Here is a 19,243-nt window from a genome sequence, read left to right on the forward strand (position 1 = left end):
GAGCAGCCAAAGCCTGGCTGCAGGCCGAGGTCCCTGCTGGGTGGTCCCTTACGGGCTGCAAGACTGAGCTGCCCCCCCTCCCATCAGCGCATTCCTGACTCTCCAGCCCCTCCCCCGGCTCGCGGGCCTCCCAGCCCCCTCCCGCGCTGGCCCAGCCTGTGTCTGAATCTGCTTCTGATTCTGGCTGTCGGGACAAGGCCCCCTCCCCTCCTTCCTTCCCGGCCAGAGCAGCTCCGCCCCCCCCCCCCCCCCGCTAGGACCAGGCTCACGCCTGCTGAGCCCCCCACCCACTTCTGGCACAATTCCTCCGCCCTTGCGGCTGCCAGAAGGAGACTGCAGCCCCGGAGCCCCAGGCCCCGCCCGCCCAGGGCCCTTCCCGGGAGGCCGGGAGACCTGCTCCTCCTGGCCCTCCGTGGGTGAGTGCTGGCGGCCGGCGGCGGGTGGGGCCTCCGCGGGCGGAGGCACAGGGAGCGGGGGCGACGCCTGTCAACGCTCCAGGCCTAGCAGGAGGACTAGCCAACATCCCTGCTGCTGTGTTCGGCCCGGGGCGTGCCGGTGGCTGCTCCCACTTCTGGGCCTGTGCTGGGGCAGCCCGGGGGCTCTACTACTTTGGCATTGCAGACCCGGCAGCCAGAGTCTCGGACTAGGCTCTCTCTCCTCGAGGGCACAATCGTTGGGCGGAAACTGGCCGGTTGACCCACAGCGGCCACGGCCATGCCCACCTGGCCCTGGGGGCTGCTGCTGACCGCGGGCACGCTCACCGCTGCACTGAGCCCAGGGCTGCCGGCCACCGCCGACCCCTGCTATGATGAGGCAGGTGAGCCCCGCTGTTGTATTCCGGGCCTAGTGAACGCTGCTCTGGGCAGAGAGGTGCTGGCGTCCAGCACGTGCGGGAGGCCGGCCAATCGCATCTGCGATTCTTCGGACCCGCAGCGGGCACACTCTGCAGATCTCCTGACCTCTGTTCCGGGCACTGCAAGTCCTCTCTGTTGGCGCTCCGATTTGCTGCAACGGGCACCCTTCAATGTTACCCTCACGGTGGCTCTGGGGAAGGCTTTTGAACTGGTCTTCGTGAGCCTGCGCTTCTGTTCAGCTCCCCCAACCTCCGTGGCCCTGCTTAAGTCGCAGGACCATGGCCGCAGCTGGGTTCCCCTGGGCTTCTTCTCCTCCAGCTGTAGCCTGGACTATGGCCGTCCGCCTGCTCCTGCTGGTGGCCCTGCTGGTCCAGGGCCAGAAGCCCTCTGCTTCCCAGCCCCCCAGGCCCAGCCTGATGGTGGAGGACTTCTGGCCTTCAGTGTGCAGGACGGCAGCCCACAGGGCCTGGATCTGGACAACAGTCCCGTGCTCCAAGACTGGGTGACTGCCACAGATATTCGCATATTACTCACAAGGCCTGCCATCCTGGGGGACACCAGGGACCCGGTGGTCACAGTCCCTTACTCCTACTCAGCCACCGAACTCCAGGTGGGAGGACGATGCAAGTGCAATGGGCATGCCTCACGGTGTCTGTTGGACAGCCATGGCCATCTGATCTGCGACTGCCAGCATGGTACAGAGGGCCCTGATTGTAGCCGCTGCAAGCCCTTCTTCTGCGACAGGCCATGGCAGCGAGCTACAGGGCAGGAAGCCCATGCTTGCCTTGGTGAGGCCTTGGAGGGTAGCCTGGGGACTTCTGACCAGGCAGGGCTGCTCCTGACTGATCCCTCCCTGCAGCTTGCTCCTGCAATGGCCATGCCCGAAGATGCCGCTTCAACATGGAGCTGTACCGACTGTCTGGCCGTCGCAGTGGGGGTGTGTGCCTCAATTGTCGACACAATACTGCTGGTCGACACTGCCACTACTGCCGGGAGGGCTTCTATCGTGACCCAGGCCGTGTCCTGAGTGACCGTCGTGCTTGCAGAGGTGAGCCTACCACCTGCATGCCTTCATGCTTTAATTCCCCAGAACCCTGATGCACTTCTGAACAAGCCCCTTTGTTTCTGTCCTCAGCTTGTGACTGCCATCCAGTTGGTGCTGCTGGCAAAACCTGTAACCAAACCACAGGCCAGTGTCCCTGTAAGGATGGTGTTACTGGCCTCACCTGTAACCGATGTGCCCCAGGCTTCCAACAGAGCCGTTCTCCTGTGGCGCCCTGTGTTAGTAAGTGATCCTGCCCTGTCTCAATCACCTCAGCCAACGTCATTAGCTACTGTTGTCTGTGTGTCCCCTGAGACCCTCAGATACCCCTGCCACCCCATCATTGACTATTCTCCCACACTCTTTAGAGACCCCTGTCTCTGGACCCACTGAAGAAAGCAGTCCTGTGGAGCCGCAGGGTGAGTGGACACCGGACTCCCAGACTGGTATGACCTTGGAGAAGGGGGCTATAGCTAAAGTAGACCAGTGTGGGAGAGAGGCATGGGACTCTGTTAGCTTCCGCTCTTTCCCCCTAGACTGTGAGTCGCATTGCAGACCTGCGCGTGGCAGTTACCGGATCAGCCTGAAGAAGTTCTGCAGGAAGGACTATGGTAGGCTGTCTCACCCCAGCCCTTGCATTATGCCCCCAAGTCCTTTGAAAACCTTGACCCTTGACTGAAATTCAAGCCTCATCCTCTCCTCGTGTCTCCCACTGATGCTGGCTCCGCCTATTCAGCAGCTATATCTTCAATGTACCTCCCTCTAGTGGGTGGCCTCTTTATGTCCTTCCTTAGCCGGGTGGGCACTGTGCTTCTCCACACAGTCCCTTCCGGCACTGCTGTGTCTGACGCGATCGCTTTCTCATTCTCCTTCCCAGCCGTGCAGGTGTCAGTGGGTGCGCGCGGCGAGGCCCGCGGCGTGTGGACACGCTTTCCGATAGCAGTGCTTGCTGTGTTCCGCAGCGGCGAGGAGCGCGCTCGGCGCGGGAGCAACGCGCTGTGGGTACCAACCCTAGACGCGGCCTGCGGTTGCCCGCGCCTCCTACCCGGCCGGCGTTACTTGCTGCTGGGGGGCGGGCCTGGGGCTGCAGTTGGAAGCACAGCGGGCCGGGGACCCGGACTTAGCGCTGCCCGAGGAAGCCTCGTGCTGCCTTGGAGAGATGCTTGGACTAGGCGCCTGCGGAGGCTACAGAGGCGCGAGCGGCGGGGGCGCTGCGGGACCGCCTGAACCTGCAAACCGGGCGTGGACTGGGCGGGTACTCTCTTATCTCTGGGCGTGTTCATCAGTGCATTTGCCTGCTGGACTTGTCACGTGCTTCGCCACCTAATTTCCCCCTTTCTCCCCATCCCTGCTTTTAACTTCTTTGGCGATATGCCACCTCCAACACAGAAGTGTGAAGCCCCTAAGAGCTACCTGGAGACTCCTAGGACAGTCACCCTCAGAAGACCCTGACCTCATCACCCTGGCAGCCTACTACAAGGGGTTTCCTGATAGCCGACATCTTTTAAAGGTTGTAAACCGCCCACTCCCAGGGGATGTCAGGATCCTTCTGGGGTTTAAGCACATCCCACGGGTCGCTGTGATTCATCAGCTCTCCGATGTGATACACTAGAGTCCTCAGAACTCCCCAAAGCCACTGTTGCCACCATAGACGTCTGTACACCGTTGTGGGAGGTCGTGGTCCAACTACACAGGCAGGACAGTGACTTCGCCTCCAATCGGGATCTGCAAATACTGCTCCTCCTGTATAAGGATGGCTGCCTCTATCCAACACCGTGGTTCTTGTCCCCATGTCCATTCTGGCCTGCCAGTCGCGTATTTGTGTCCCCATCCGCACCTCTTTTTTGTCCTGTTGTCCCCATCTCTGGGATCTGTCCAGTTGTCACTCCCAGAAGCATCTCCTAGTAGTCTTGGCCTCCAAGCTTATTGGCACAGGTCCCGCCCCTAGCTAGGAGCCCTACAGTCTACCGCTCAAGACTGGACGTCACGAACGGGTAGTTTGGGTCCACAAGTAACCGGGTCACACGGCGACTTCCACGGGCAGCCATCGGGGTTCCAGATGCCCAAGACTTTGCCTTACACCAGGCGTTAGCGCACCACCTCTTTTGACGAGCCCCTACCCCGGAGAGCGGGAACCGCTGTTTGGCTAGCGCATGCTCCGGACTTGGCCGCCGCCAGGGCGCAAGCGCGCATGCCCAGAGCTATCCGCGCTGAGACGCGGGGCGCTCGGGGTGGGCAGCCCGCAAGCGCGTGCTTGTGGGGCGGGGCCGCCTACGCGCGTGCGCAGAAAGGCCCGCGCGGTCCAGCGGAGAGCTGAAGGGAGCGGTGCGGTGCGGTGCGGTGCGCCGAGGTGGGTGCGCGGCGGGGGCGTGGCGGCTGGACGCGGGGTGTGAGGGTATCATTGTCACCTTGCGCTGATCGGCGGCATGGACGTACTGAGAGAGGAGACACGGGCGGTGCTTAGTGTCTTGGTCGCAGCAGGTTGGGGGCTCCGGAGGCTGGTGCTCCGGAGCCTGGTGCGTGACACGGGCCCGGGTGTCAAATCCCTTTGGGCAGGCCGGGCCTTCTTCAGTCGTCGCTGCCTCTTCTTGGTTTTGTGTCGTGGGAAAGACCTACCTCTGTGTCAACCTTCCCTTGGGACACTTTCTGTCCCTGTGGAATAGGAAGGACACCCTCTTTTTGTATTTGTTCGGAATTGCAGCAGTGTTTATATACCTTTGCCCTCGAAGACCTGCAACAGTTCGGGCCCTTCACTTGCCAAAGATGACACAGCTGCCCACCTGACACTTAGGAACTTTCCTAGCCTGAGAGCCCTATCAAGCTAGTGTCCCTGACTTGTTTGTGTCGCCTGTGTCGCCTGTGCCTTAGCTTGGCCCTGTGCTTCTGGAGTCTTGAATAACATTGCTGGAGGGCAGAGATGGCACCTTATGGGGGTGGGCTTCACCTGACAGAAGTCAGTCCATCAGAGATGCTGGCAGCCTGGCCACAGTTTTTCCTTGTCAAACCTGGCCCAGTTCAGAAGCAGTTGTGCTCTGGCCTTCTTGGATTAAGGCTCAAAGGATAACTAAACCAACTGGGCCATATGCAGGTACAAGTTGGCTCTTATGGCAGTGGTGTTCCCATCTTTACAAAGTGGATAGAGGCTCAAAATGATTTTCCTCATTTCACCGTGTTCTGCTGGAAGACCAGCAGGTGACTTCCAGGCAGTATGTACAACTGTCCCATAATTTGGCACATGTTGCCATTTCATCCACTTGGGGTCAAGGACTCCATTCTCATTTTCTATCTCCCTCCCCTCAATAGGCACCTGTGAATGTTCACTGAGTTGTATTGGAGATAAGTGTGTTTATGCTCTTTTATGCTCTCGATCCAGCTGGTGTCCATTTTGTGTAGCCTCCGTTGGTGTCAAGACCAACCCAAATGACAAATGATCAAGACGTTTCAAATACTTGATAGTGACCATTCATATTGAGTGGTATGATCCCTTTGTGTGCTTCCTTTATTCTGAGGATTAACCCTCACCTAATCTCCTCAGCACTCACTCAGATAAAGACTTTGTGGGACATTCTCGGTAATGACAGCTGTATTTAGAACCTGGTGTTTGTGTGAATAGGCTTAGAGCCACTGGCTCCACTCATGACAACCCCATGCCTGGCATTCAGTGGACCAGGCACCCTCTTAAATGGTTATTAGAGGGAATAAAGATGCTGTTTTCTAAGTGATAGATATCAATTAGTGAATTAGCAATGTAGTGGCTTTCAGCTGGATTAAGGGTGACCTTTTGGGTTGCAGAAGTAATCTAATAATCTAGGCAGGGTTTTCATAACAACAATCAAATTCACCTCCCTGGGACTGCAAGTTCACCTGCATGTATACCTTACTAGCTCTAACTAACCACACTTGCCAGGACTGTCCAGCAAGTCTCAGTGACCTTGGGCACACAGTGTTGCTTGTAATCCTTATTAGTGACTGAACCAACCTCAGAAGACATAGTAAAGTGTTAGACTTTGCATGGTTTCTAGTTTAAAGTACTCAGGACAAGGAAGTGGGTTGTAAAAAACAGTTAGCATTTACCCTGTTCAATGTTCTACCTGTTTGAGCATACCTTTTCTGTTTTGACAACTCTAAATAGAAGAAAGAAAGCCTTTACAAAAGCTGTTTCAGTGGCAGTTTGCAGCCATCACCTTCTAAATGGAGATATTTAAAAAAACAAAAAAGCCCTCAGGCCTTTTACTGAGAACAAACCTGAATTTCATTATCTGGGAATTTGCACTATCCTTTCAATATGTGTTTATTGAATTCATACTTCAACAGTGCTTACTTAGTATATGCAAGGCCCTGTGATCAATGCCCAGTACCTGAGGGGGAAGGAAAAATGAGCTCGGTGTGGTGACACCAAGTTATAACCCCAGTGGGGAGTCAGAGACAGAAGGACCAAATTTTAGGCTGGCCTGGGCTACAAAGCAAGACTCTTGTTTCAAAACAACTACAGAAAGGGCTGGGGAACACAGCTTAGTAATCAAATTCTTATCTAGCATGCACAAGGCCCTAGGCACAATCCCAGTACTAAAGGAAAAAAAAAAAAAAAAAAAAGGAAGGAAATGAATTTATATGAGAAGGTGCTGTGTGAGCTGTGAACACACTGTTGAGTGAGATTTGGAAGCTTCTGGAAGAGAGTGGCTTGTGAGGGACTTGATCAGATGAGTATGTCCTAAAACCACATGGGCTGCTGCTCTGAATGTGGGGACAGCTGAGGTACTTCAGACAATCATAAAACAGAATGGCAAGACTGAAGACAAGCAGCTGCCAGGATGGCAAGAGCCAGGGCAGAAGGAGGATGCTGGGTGACTGACTGGCAGTCCTTGGCCACAAAGCATAGAATACAGAAAGAGACAGACCCAGGGAGGAATAAGGCTTTGTGTTTGGGAAGGAGCCATTCAGACAGTGTTAAGTGTCTCCTGGTCTGGAGCCAAAGAGTGTACATGGGGTTCAAGAGTGGGGAACATTCCTGTGTGTCATTTAAGCCGGGGAGTGACTTGGACTGTACATATAGCCTCCTGATACTATGTCCTTAGGACACTAAAAAAAAAAAAAAAAAAAAAAAAAAAAAAAAAAAGACAGGGCTGGTTTGTAGCATCTTGCTTTGAAGGTAGAGTAGAGTAAGGTTTTTGTATTTCTGTCAGAGACCAAGGGGGATGCTGAGTGCTGAAGGTAAAACCTTCCCTGGCCCCACTGCTTTCTAGGGGCTTTTCCTGTCTGTCTTTTGGGGAACCTCTAGATTGGATGCTACTTAACTAAAAGATCCCACTTTCCTCCAAATCATGGGTTGAACCTCTCGGTGTATTCTCACAGTTAGAATTCGGAGCTTGCCTTGCCTTGCCTTCCTTCCAGACCTCCAGCTTCTGTTTAGTTAGCTTTAGAGACAGGCAGGACATGTGGTATCCACATGGATAAGGGAAAACGGATACTACCACAGTCTCAGAGCACTTGTCTGTGGGCTCTGTAAGCTGTACTGTTCCCTCCAGCCTGGCATGCTTTCCTTTGTAAGTGATAGACCACCAAACTGTCCTGCCTGATTTTTCATCTATTTGTTTGTTTGTGGTACTGGGAATTGAACCTGGGACCATCTGCCTAGTGCTAGGCAAGTATTCTAACCACTGAACTCTATCTCCAAACTTGATTTTGACTTTTTTGAAGCAGGCTCTAACTGTGTAGCCTAGGCTGACTTCAAACTCATGAACCTCCTGAGTGCTGAGTGACTCAGCTCCTAGCTTGTTACACACTCTGAGACTGATTGTTTACTGATAGGTGAGTTTATTCTGAATAAAAACTGGTTTACTGTTCTAAGTGTAACTCATTGTCTGGGTCTCACCCAAGGCTGCTCTTCCCTCATCCCATCAGCCTTGCTTTGAATCACTTTGTTCCTGTTTTCTAGTTAGTTACCTTCTATCCTTCCCAGCAAGGCCCTTCTAGCATCCCTATCTTGGAAGCTTGTGGACCCTTAGAAGAATTGAGTTATGGGACATAATCCTGCCCCAGAGTTTTTTTTTTTTTTTTTTTTTTTTTTTTTTTTTTTTTGTCTTCATGCGCTCCATAAGCCTAGCCTCCAGCACAGCACGTGAGGGACACTGTCCTTTGTCAACAGCTCAGTATATCCCAGGCTTTTAAGCTTCTTGAAGCCTTCGAACTGGACTATGTCTTTGTTTTTCCCCTTTGTGGGTATGTATATGTGTATGTGAATTCCTGTGTGTGGAGGCCAGAGGTCGACATTTGATATCTTACTCAATTGCTCTCCACCTTATCTTTTGAGATAGTCTCTCTCACAGGATCTGGGGCTTGCCAATTCAGCTAAACTGACCAGTGAGCCCCATTGATCATCCTGTCTCTACCTCCGCAGTGTTGGTATTATAGGTATTATTATAGGTATGTAAAACTTGCCACATCCAGCCTTTTATGTGGATTCTGGGGGATTGAACACTGACATCCTCATGCCTTAATAACAAGTGCTTACCAACTGAGTCATTTCTCCACCCTTAGACTGTCTTTTGATCTGAACCATAAAGATACTGGCCTGTGCCCTCATTCCAAACAGTACCTAGACTCAGAAGGATCTCTGTGCTTGGTGGCTTTGTCCTTTGCTCATGCTTTCTGTGCCACTGCCTGGGGCTAGTGCTTCCTCACCCTTCAAAGCCAGCTGAGGCAGACACAGACGATAGGAAGACTTTCTGAGCCCTGTTTCCTTGTGGGGCAGAGAGGGTTCTGATGCCCTGTGCTTTCCAGTCATAGTGCCTGTACCTTCAAGGTCTTGGTCACACTTCTGTCCTCATCATGGTTCCCTGAGAGCTGAGGCAATGCCTCACATCTTTGTCCTCCAGCACTTGGCACCTTGGCATGCAGGAAGCATGTCTTGAATGCCTATTAACATGATTAAGCCTTCATGACTCCCAGACAGCTGTCTTACTTGGACTGATGGTGTTTGCTGAGAACCTGCCATGTGCCTAGCCTTGCAAGTCACACCTATCTCAGACACCTAACTCGGAACTCAGGTCTTTCGAAATTGCAGTGCTGCTGACATTTTGGCTGGATTCTTTTCCTCAGATTCTCATTCTGTATGTGTTGAGGGGCTGTTTTCCTGACTTGCCGTGGCAAGAAAAGCGCCCCATGGAATTCTAGCCCCTGCCTGTGTCTAGAGTGGCTAGGCAAGCTTGAGTCTCAATCCCATATGTGATTGTAGGCTCCTCTGCATTTGAACTTCCAGCCAGCAAGCAGTCCAGCTGGCCCATGGTGCTATGACTCAAGCCTCATTACTGGTTACATCCCTTTTGTACCTGGCACGTGCCTACCATTGTGTGCCACCAGCAAAAGGCCCACTATCAAGTTCCGTGTAACTAGCTTCTCAGGAAGTGAGTGCAGTCACCATTGACACTTGAGAAATTCCTATGCTGTGCTTCAGGGCTGAGGCAGCATACAGCCCGCCTTCTGGGGTCACTGCATAGGACAAGTTTGTTAAAGCTTCCTATTGTTATTCAGCCTTCAAAATTAACCTGTTTCCTTCTCTGGTTTCTTCCTTTGCAGGCACACAGAGTGTAATGTGACATTTGGGCATGGACACTACAATCTAGTACAAGAGTGAGACATATAAGCAGATCACTATAATATCTCAGTTTGTCCAAGGGGGTGCAAACACACTTAGATAAGGGGGCACTGGCCTGCAAGGTCACTGGAGGGACCCTGAAGGAGATTTGATTGGAATGAACTAAGAAAGGAAGAGGGGACAAATATGTTCTGCCTCTCCTCCTTCATGTTTCTTTAGCAGTTCCTACTGTGTGACCAGTGCTCGTCAAAGGGTGGGGGACAGGAAGGATCTCAGGTAAGAGGTTGTGACAAGTCCAGGCAGGGCATGGCAAAAGTGCTAGGATTTGAGCTGAGTTGCAATGGAGCATGAAGGTCATGAGATGTGCATGATCACTAGGAAACAGCTGGAGGTAATGGACTAGAGCTCACCTGCGTAGGTTGAGAAGAAGCTAGACATCTACAGCAGTGACATTGAGAAACCAGAGAAGGGGGAGAGCTAGAGCAGTGAACAGAAATCCAGAAGAGATCAGCCCAGGGAGTGACAGCAGCCATGAGTGCTTTAGGATGATAAGGGCCTGAGGTATCTGTTATGTGTATATAGCAGCTGGTTAGTAATGTCCAGAAGTCAGATGCAACCTTCTGTTGCCAGCTTTTTACTCTGAATTTAAAGAAGAGACAGGGCTAGGACCTCAGTGAGGGTCCAGGGAAGTGAGATCAGAACCTTGGAGGGGGCTTGTAATTGGGCCATGACACCAAATGTGGATAAAGATAAAAGAGGTTCCTGCCTGATAGCCTGCCCTTCTCAAAGGGGCAGGGCGAGGCTATGAGCCAATGCCTGGAAACAGGAGAGGTGCTAGAGGGGAGCTGAGAAGGCCTGCCAGGCAGCGCCCAGAGCCCAGCGTGCTCAAGTCCCACAAACAGATGGTTTGGATGTTGTCCCCTCTTCAGCTCTGATGTAGGTGTAGAGAAGTGTACTTCAGCTTCACTGCCTTCTGTCTAGCAGCTGAGACAAGGGAACAAGACAAGTGGGAGCTGAGGTTTGATGTAGCCAGTCTAGACTTAGCTGCATAGGAGCAAAGTGAGGGGGCTGGCAAATGGGGACTGGTGCTCCAGGGTAGAAGGAACACTGTGTATGCTAAGGCATTAAGAAATAGGTGCTAGATAGGCCAGGCATGGTGGCACACACTTTTAATCCCAGAACTAGAGAGAGAGACTAGCAGATCTCTAAAAGTCTGAGGCTAGCTGGCCTACATGTAAGTTGCAGCCCTACATGATGAGAACCTATCTGGGGGCAGGGAGAGGAGAGAGACACAGGCATACAGGCAGACACTGTTTATGAATATTTGCCCTCTGGGTAGAATGGGGTTGGGTGACCTGGGTATATATAATGAAGTAGAAACATAAAGATTTTTAATGTGGTGTATGTGTATGGGGGTATTGGCATCAGGAAGCCCAAGGCAGAGCTGCCCAGCCCACCCTTCTAGTAATAGCAGCAGAGAACAAGGCCATGGGCTGGAAGCAGGTGGCTGGAGACCTAATGAAGGGAGGTGGTAGGGACTCTCCAGAGAGTAGAGGTGTGGGTGATGGTGATGGGGTGCCATAGGCTAGTTCAGGAACAAGGAGACAGAGAAAGCGGCTCCTGGGGGGGGGTTGAACAGCCTGAAGACCAGAGTTACTCTCATCACTGGTTATTGGTGCCATCTTACCCTTGAGGTTCTCTTAGTGGAGCTCCAAGGGAATGGGACCTCTCTCACTGTGACACTCTGCATGGGAAGGCCCAGGATGGCTCGCACCCTAAATGCAGCACACCCCAGGTGACCAGCCTGCCTTTAGTCACTTCTAACAGTGACTCTGATGGCTGCTGCTTCTCTGTATACTTTCCTGCAAACAGACAGATCTCTCCAGAATGAAGCCCATACTTGCTCATCATGATGCCCTGGTGGCTTTTGCTTCTAACAGAATGGACAAGGGCCTTTGTGATGTGCCTCCCACTCCCAGGGGAAGTTATTTTTTTGAACTCTTCTGAACACAACAAGCCTTCCCTACTGCTATGTGTGCTGGTCCTTTCCATGGAATGGCACCTTACCATCTCTGCTCTCTCATTGGAGTCCCCTTCAAGAAGGGTTCACAACACTAAGTGTGCCCTAATGCTCAGTGTGTCTACAAATCCACCTTCTGTGGGTGCTGTCAGGTATCTTGTTTCTGTGTCTGCTATACCCAACTAGGTACAAGAGACCTGAGGGGCATTTGAAAGAAATTTCTGGAAAGACTAGATGTGGGATGGGTGGATTAGGCTAGTGGCCCCTTGTTTTCAAGGTTTCTTCTGTGCTGTCTGGTGCCAGGGCTTAGTTCTAAGGAGAAGATGAGTATCCAATACCACCAGTGCCCAGGGTTCCTGATAATGTCCTGAGGTTATGTATGTCTCTGGAATGTTTAGCAGGTTCTTAGAAGATGGGCACATCCTTGGAGCTATGTCCCTGGTGGGTCTGAGGAAAGTTCATGTACCAAGAGGATGTAATTATCATTTACTCGATTGCTAGTCGTTACCTCTGTTCTTGTCTCTGCCTTCTTGCCCTGGTCCGAGTCTGCTATTAGACCCAGCACCCCTGCCCTGGCCCTTCCAGCTGACTAATGTGTCCCTTTAGTCTTCCCCTCCTACCTGTCTCAGTAGTATACCTTTGGATTACCCATACTCACACCTGTCCCAGAAACTGCCCCCTGCTTGCCATCTTAGATGCTCTTTCAGGTTCCCTACCTGCTGGCCTCTCTATTCTCAGCCACTAAATAACCCTCCCACACATTCACCATGAGGCCAGCTGCTCAGGGCGCGTTGGCACTCTGAGTATCTTATCAGACAGCAAAGTGTCACTGTCATCATAGTTATGGCCATGCCTTCACTGCCCCAGGCAGCGTAGCTTATGGTCCTTCCCTGGCCATATAGGCATGGTCAGTGCCAAGAAGATGTCAAAGTTTGCTATATTCTCTAGTGCTCTGCATATTGCACCTCCCTGAACTGGTGGGCTCTTCTTTTTTTTTTTTTTTTTTTTAATTTTTCATGGCCCTATTGTTAAGCAAGATTGAAGGGCAAGCATGGGCATGCCCTGAATTATACGAAGGTGACCTTTATGAGAGTTATGTATGCTTGTCTGTTACATAGAAATGTCCACAGTAGCTGGGCAGTGGCGGTGCACGCCTTTGATCCCAGCACTTTGTGGGGAGGAGCAGTGGCACTCGGATCTCTATGAGTTCGAGGCCAGCCTGGTCTGCAAAGCTACACAGAGAAACCCTGTCTCGAAAAAACAGAGGAAAAAGAGAGAGAGAGAGAGAGAGAGAGACAGAGAGAGAGAGACAGAGACAGAGAGAGAGAGAGAGAGAGAGAAAAGAAATGCCCACAACAGTTCCTCACTGTCTTTTTGTGTTGTTCAAGATTATCTATGATGACTGCTAGACATCAGATTTCCCATATCCTGAGGCTGGGGGCCCAGTCTCAGTTCCTCTCCATTCTTTATTCCTATCTGATGTCCCATTCCTGGTCTCCAGGAAAGCATGTGGGGATTGCTAAGACGAGAAAGGAAAAGCTGAGTCCCGCCTAGCATGCGGCAGGGTGACTAAGGTTCAGTCAGACAGAGCCCTGGGTCATAGTTTGTTCCTGTGGCTGGAGAAGCATTGTCAGGCTAAGGCTGCACGGGGGGGGGGGGTGTAGGACTCCCTTAGTCTTTGTTTGGTGGCTATGTGTGGGTGCCTTCACTGTACCACCAGCATTATAGAAAGTGCATGGGTCTGCTAGACTCTGCCCCTAAGCTGTTTGTGGGGACCACTATATCTGGACCTTCCGTGGCCTACCCACCAGCCCTTCTCTCCACTTTCTCAGCTTTCCCCCTGACTGTCCACCACAGACCTCAGGGTGGTTTGCTGATTGTAGCTCTGGGGTGTCACATGTTTACTCTCCTGCTTCTCGGCACAGCAGTTCCTCTGCACTGTCCACCAAAGGCCCAAATATAGTGGTGTCTCTCCCACTTTCTTCATGCAATGCTATCCCTCAGTACTCAGTCTTCACCAACCCCAACCAGCTCCCCATCTTTACAGACTTGAGGTAGCATCACTGTGTGCATTTATGGTTGTGGGTCTCTTCTGGGGTCCCTGCACTATTTTACCCCCAGGGTCCAGCCTGACACAAGCAGGGAGAAACTAACTCAAAAGTTTGTGGAATGAATAAATGTTTGGAGCAAAGGGGAGCTGTGATTGTTGTTGGATTCTCCAGTCTCTGTGACAAAGACAAGTAGCTAGAAAGGGAGGCCCAGTGTCCAGGTGTTACCATGCAATCCTCAAGGCACAGTCTGTATGTCACATGCTAAGGAGTTTGTTTTCAAATCCGCCTGTTTGGAAAAAGAGGTGAGAAACGCAGTCTCATGACTAAAGCAGTGTTTTGGGACAGCTCACAGTATTGAAAAAGGAGTCCTGACCTTGCTGAGGAAGGAGCTAGGGCAGATCTGATTATGAAGAGGCCTGTGCCTCAAGGAGGCCTTAGAATTCAGCAGCCTGGGTATCCCTCCTGTGTAGGGGACTCTGCAGTACCTCTCCTCTCCCATTGCCTTCATCTCTAGAGTAAGGTAAATTGCTGCACCACCAGGCTATCCTTGGGATTGACTAGAGTGAACTGTGAAGCCACATCTTTGGCAGCCAGCCTCTGTAGCTGAAGATGACCTACTGGGGGCCAAGTATCCAAACGTGAATTTATGGGGCCTGTTCTTATTCAAACCACAAGCCCTATCTCCTGGCCAGAGAGCTGCCTGAAAGGAAGATGGAACAGTCAAGCCAGTCTCGATGAGGTAGTGTCCTTTCAGCCCAGTCCTGGCACCTTCCTCTGTGGAGAAAGGCCAAAACAGGCTTTACTATAGATGGAAGGAAGGTCTTGAGTTTTGAATTCCCATGGGGCATTTGTGGTTTAAAAACAAACAAACAAACAAAAACAAAAAACAAAAAACAAAAACAAAAAAGAATGACTCTACTCAGAGAAGACTGGCCTGGCCATCTATGTCTCCCTTGATCCTTTGGTCTTATCCTTGGCAGACCCAGGTCAGCACTGTGGGCAGAGGACACATTCATAGAAACAGGTTGCAGGCATCTGGAACATGTCATCCAATCCAGCAATATAACATTTAGGGGGACTAGAAAGCATTTCTTTCCACTTGTTTTTTGTTTTCTTTAAAAGAAATACTTTCTTCCCGTCTCCAGGCACCTTGAACTTTTAAATAATCACCATACTGGTAGAAAAGGCTGTAAAAGTTAGGGGAAGCAACACAGGGCAGGAAGGGGAAGTGGGCTGTTGACAGAGGCAGCTGGGGGTGCTACCACCAGAACCCAAGCTCTGGCCTCATGGTCTATGGGAGAACTGTGCCTCTTCAGGTGTGGCCACTGAGATATTCCTCCCAGAGGCTCCTAAATATCGAGTATCTGGCCCAAGACTCTGAATGCAGCCCCAAAGGAAAAAACTGAGGCATCTGACCTGTCCTGGTATGTCATGCTGATGGAGTAACTTTCTATAAACAGTCTCCATTTAACCCTCACACCGAAGTCTATTAGTCCATGCCCTTCCCCGTTTCCCACTGTTTTTAGTGCTTCCTTGTGCCCTGCTGATCTCACTGCTCCTGGTGTTGACTGTACACTATGGCCATACATCTTCTCCTTGGAGGTGGCTCTTCTGAGGGTTTTTGTTCCCTTCTCATGTTGTTTCCAACACTGCTGAGCTCCTCTTCCCGCTGCGACAACTTCATTACTCTGGTTCACATGTTATCTCTTGGGAGATGTTCGCCCCATGGACCTTCAGGAAAGTATCCATCAGAGTCCCTTCTGCCTGAAAACCATCATCAGCTGCTGCTCCGTGAGTTCAACCCGTGTCAAGTAGCATTTTCCCTGCTTTCTTGGAATTACTGGTGAGGCTATAGAGTGCTTCCCTTTCCAGACACATGAGACTGTAGGAGAGGGGCCAGCTCAAGATGCTGCTGGGAGAGCCAGCACTTCTCTTGAAAACTTGAGGGTGCAGAGAGGAACTTTGGGGCAATGCAGTGTATGTGATGACAAATCACAACCCCTAGTCCTCAGGCTGAGGGAAAGTGGCTTCTGGAGTGCTGCTCAAAGTGGCAGCAACTGTGCAGAATCTGTGCTCCTGTGTGACCCATCCACATTGCCCAGGCAGGAGATCAGATGTCCTGTGTGTGCTGTGTCACCTGCATAGTGAGTCAGGCCTACCAGGGCTACATATAGAGGTCCTGCCTCAAAATTACTTTTTTTTTTTTTTTTTTTTTAAAGAATGACTTTAAGTCCAGCACTCAGGAGGCAGAAGTGGGTGGATTTCTCAGTTCAAGGCCACCCTGGTCTACAGTGTGAGTTCCAGGATAGCAAGGGCTACACACAGAAATGTTGTCTTAGAGAAAAACAACCAACCAACAAATCAAAGAAACAAAACACCAAAAAGAGTGAATGAATAAACAAGTTTAATTCTCCAAAGTGTGAGTATAAAAAAGCCTGGTTTGTGTTTTTTAATGAATTTCCTGCCTTCCTTACTTTCCCATCTCAATGACCGGTCTATAGAAGAAATGACTCAGTTGTATTATATGTGTAAATGTAATAAAAAGTTTTGAGGGCTATACATTGAAGCAATAGTGATAGAAATCTTTCAGCTGAAGAGAGCTAGAACTAAAGTGATGATTTGAACAGTACTCACAAGTTTTGCTCTGTAATTTGGTCTTAGCTGATCTTTTGTGATTATACATTCTTTTTTTAATTGGTATAATTTTTATTTTATGTGTATGAGTATTTTGCCTGCATGTATATCTGTGAACCACCCATGGCTTCAGATGCCCTGGAGGAATTGGAATCAAAGCCCAGTCCTCTAGAAGAACAGCCAGTGCTCCCAACCTTTGAGCCAACTCTCCAGCCTGATTATGTATTTGTTTATCATATGATAAAAGCATCCTGAGCCTATCTTTTAAAAGATTTTTAAATTTTGCTTTATTTTATAATTATGAGTTTCGTCTGCATATATGTATATATATACGTGTGTGTGTGTGTGTGTGTGTGTGTGTGTGCACCATCTGCATGCCTATTGGCCTTAGAAGTCAAAAGAAGACATCAGGCTCTCTGGAATTACAAGGCAGCTGAGCCCATTTTATAGATGCCCAGAGAGAGACTCATGTGCCTAGCCCCAGCAACATATGGCTCACCTTGAGTGGGATATGAGGAGGAGAGATCCCTCTGGTTCTGGCACATTCCCTGGACCTCTTGCTATAGCTTCAGCCCTCTGTATCTCTTCCTCCTGAAGGAGTTCCTTGAACAGTACCTCCATCATTTTTGGAGTTTTCTGTTTAATGTCCAACCTGGAGCAGGTTGGTGTTCTATTTATAAATATTTTTATTTCACTCAAGGGAAACAGGTCCTTGTCACCCAGAGAGAATGGGCCTGTGGTGGCTCTTTAGGGTTTTGAACTCAGAACCGAAGTCTAAAAATAGCTCAGATGTGGGAAATTGTGTGGTGTGGCCCTGGCATGGCTGAGAGAGGCAGGCAGGTGGGCCTGCTGTGTTCAGAGAAGTGCAAGAGAAGTCCCCACACCTGCCAGTCAGGAGCAGGACTGGCCCTGCTATAAGCCAGGTTTTCCCACTGGGACACATTAAAATCAGTTTAATACTGTTATAATTGCTTGCAGCAATTTTGGGTTTTGTTTGTGGTGCCAGACATTAAAATCAAGGCCTTGGTCATGGTTAAGTATTGTACCACTTAGCTACACCCTCAGCCCCAGAAACCCTTGTTTTAATTAATGATTAATATGAGGAATCTTCTGTAAAGACTTGTCAATGGGTGCTGAAGAAATAGCTTATCGATTAAGAGCACTTGCTGGTCTTTCAGAGGACATAGTTTCAGTCCCAGTACCTGTGTGGTGGCTCAAGGCTGGCTGTAATTTTAGTTCCAGGGGATCCAATGCCTTTTTCTGGCATGGAGGTGAACACTCATAAACAAAATAAAAGGAATCCTCTTCCTGTCCCTCCTCTGTCCTTCTCTTCCCTCCCCCTTCCCCTCCCTCTCTCTTCCCCTCTCCCCCTCTCTCCTTCTCCCTCTCTCCCTGTCCTGAAATTCCCTATGTAGACCAGGTTGGCCTTGAACTCACAGAGATCAGAAATCTGCCTGCTTCTACCTCCCAAATGGTGGGATTGAAGGTATGCACTGCCACACCAGGCCCTTTTTCTTTTAAGTGGAAGGCAATCCTGGACCAGGCTATGGTGATCCACAGCTGTAATTTCACAACTCAGGAGGCTGTGGCAGGATGATCACAGCTTCAAGGTCAGTGTGTGTTACATAGTAAGATGGTAAATTTAAGGAGGAAAAAATGTGCTGGGCAATGGTGGTGACGTACACCTTTAATTCCATCACTTTGGGGGCAGAAGCAGGCCAATCTCTTAATTTCAAGGCCAGCCTGATCTGCAGCATGAGTTCCTGCATGGCCAGGGCTATTAAACAGAGAAACCCTGTCTCTACAGAAAGGAGATGTGGTGAGGTCACCTCTAGGGCTAGGGGAAGATAGGGGAGAGTAATGTGGAAGATGGGACAGTTCTGGGGATGGTGGCAACAGTACAGCAGCATGAAGACACTGGACACCCCTGAAGTATCTTTCTTCTTTAGATTTTATGTGTATCTTTCGCCTGCATGTATGTCTGTATGACACATATGTGCCTGATATGTGTGGAGATCAGATTCCCTGGGGCCACCAGGTTGGCGCTGGGCATTGAGCATGGGTACTCTGGAAAGAACAGCCAGTGCTCTTCCAGCTGCAATTCCAGCCTCAATACAGCAGCCAGGGGCATTGGATCCCCTGGAACTAAAATTACCTTAAGCTCATAGCTGCTAGCCTGGTGTGTGCAGTAGTGAACAAGAGACCCTGTCTCAAATGAGGTGGAAGTCAAGGACCGACACCCAAGGTTGTCTTCTAATCTCCAACAAGTGTGCTGTCCAATGCACCCACACACAAATATTTTTTAAATGGTTAAAATGGTGTTTTGCATATATTTACCACAGAGAGGAGAACATAAAATCAAAGTGTTTTCTAGTCCCACACATTAGAATTACATTATAATGTTCCTGCCTGGCATGTTGGCCCACCAAATTTATATAAAAGGAGGGCAGGAGCTGGGGAGATGCCTCAGGTTAAGAGTACTGGCTGCTTTTCCAGAGGACCTAGGTTCAATTCCCAGCACCCACATGGCTGCTCACAACTGTCTGTAATCCCAGTTCCAGATTTAACACCTTCACACCAATGCACATAAAGTAAATTTTAAAAAAACAAAACAAAATAGGGGGCTGGACAGATGGCTTAGAGGCTAAGAGCACCAACTGCTCTTCCAGAGGACCTGACTCACAACCATCTGTAGTGAGATCTGGTGCCCTCTTCCTCACCTGCAGGGATACATGCAGACAGAACACTGTAAATAAATAAATCTCTAAAAAATAAAATAAAAGGAGGCCAGGGGACAGAGATCATTTGGGCAACTCCAGTTGTTAAAGCTTGCCTTGCTGGGTATGGTGGTGCATGAGGCAGAGGCAGGCATATCTCTGTGCGTGCATTCAGAGCCAGCCTGATCTACAGAGCGTTCCAGGACAGCCAAAGCTACACAAAGAAACCCTTTCTAGAAAAAAACAAAAACAAATAAAGTTCTTTTAACTCAATAGCATTGTCTTTTTCTGTTTATTTTCTAGTTGAATTTTCTAGATGCAAGAGAAATCG

At 50.2% G+C, this 19,243-nt stretch overlaps 1 protein-coding gene across 2 annotated transcripts; it reads left to right on the plus strand.

The window, feature by feature from the left end:
• The first annotated feature begins 309 nt into the window (after positions 1-309).
• On the plus strand, positions 310-3,150 carry Ntn3 (netrin 3). Of its 2 annotated transcripts, none has more exons than XM_051181245.1 (6): positions 310-1,642; positions 1,714-1,902; positions 1,990-2,139; positions 2,265-2,342; positions 2,433-2,507; positions 2,774-3,150. In XM_051181245.1, the coding sequence occupies exons 1-6, from the start codon at positions 715-717 to the stop codon at positions 3,121-3,123; spliced, it is 1,770 nt and encodes a 589-aa protein (XP_051037202.1). In that variant the 5' UTR covers positions 310-714; the 3' UTR covers positions 3,124-3,150. The 2 variants fall into 2 exon arrangements, with proteins under 2 accessions (XP_051037202.1, XP_051037203.1); XM_051181246.1 differs by having other exon boundaries at positions 2,265-2,315.
• The last annotated feature ends 16,093 nt before the right edge of the window (positions 3,151-19,243 follow it).

Source organism: Phodopus roborovskii, unplaced genomic scaffold (genome assembly GCF_943737965.1).
Source record: "Phodopus roborovskii unplaced genomic scaffold, PHOROB, whole genome shotgun sequence".
Lineage (NCBI taxonomy): Eukaryota > Metazoa > Chordata > Mammalia > Rodentia > Cricetidae > Phodopus > Phodopus roborovskii.

Bases quoted from the DNA above. Each gene is read 5' to 3' on its own strand.
- Ntn3 (XM_051181245.1), top strand. From the start codon at position 715: ATGCCCACCTGGCCCTGGGGGCTGCTGCTGACCGCGGGCACGCTCACC. The intron at 1,903-1,989 runs GTGAGCCTACCA...TTCTGTCCTCAG, and splicing joins TGACCGTCGTGCTTGCAGAG to CTTGTGACTGCCATCCAGTT. The intron at 2,343-2,432 runs GTATGACCTTGG...CTTTCCCCCTAG, and splicing joins GACACCGGACTCCCAGACTG to ACTGTGAGTCGCATTGCAGA.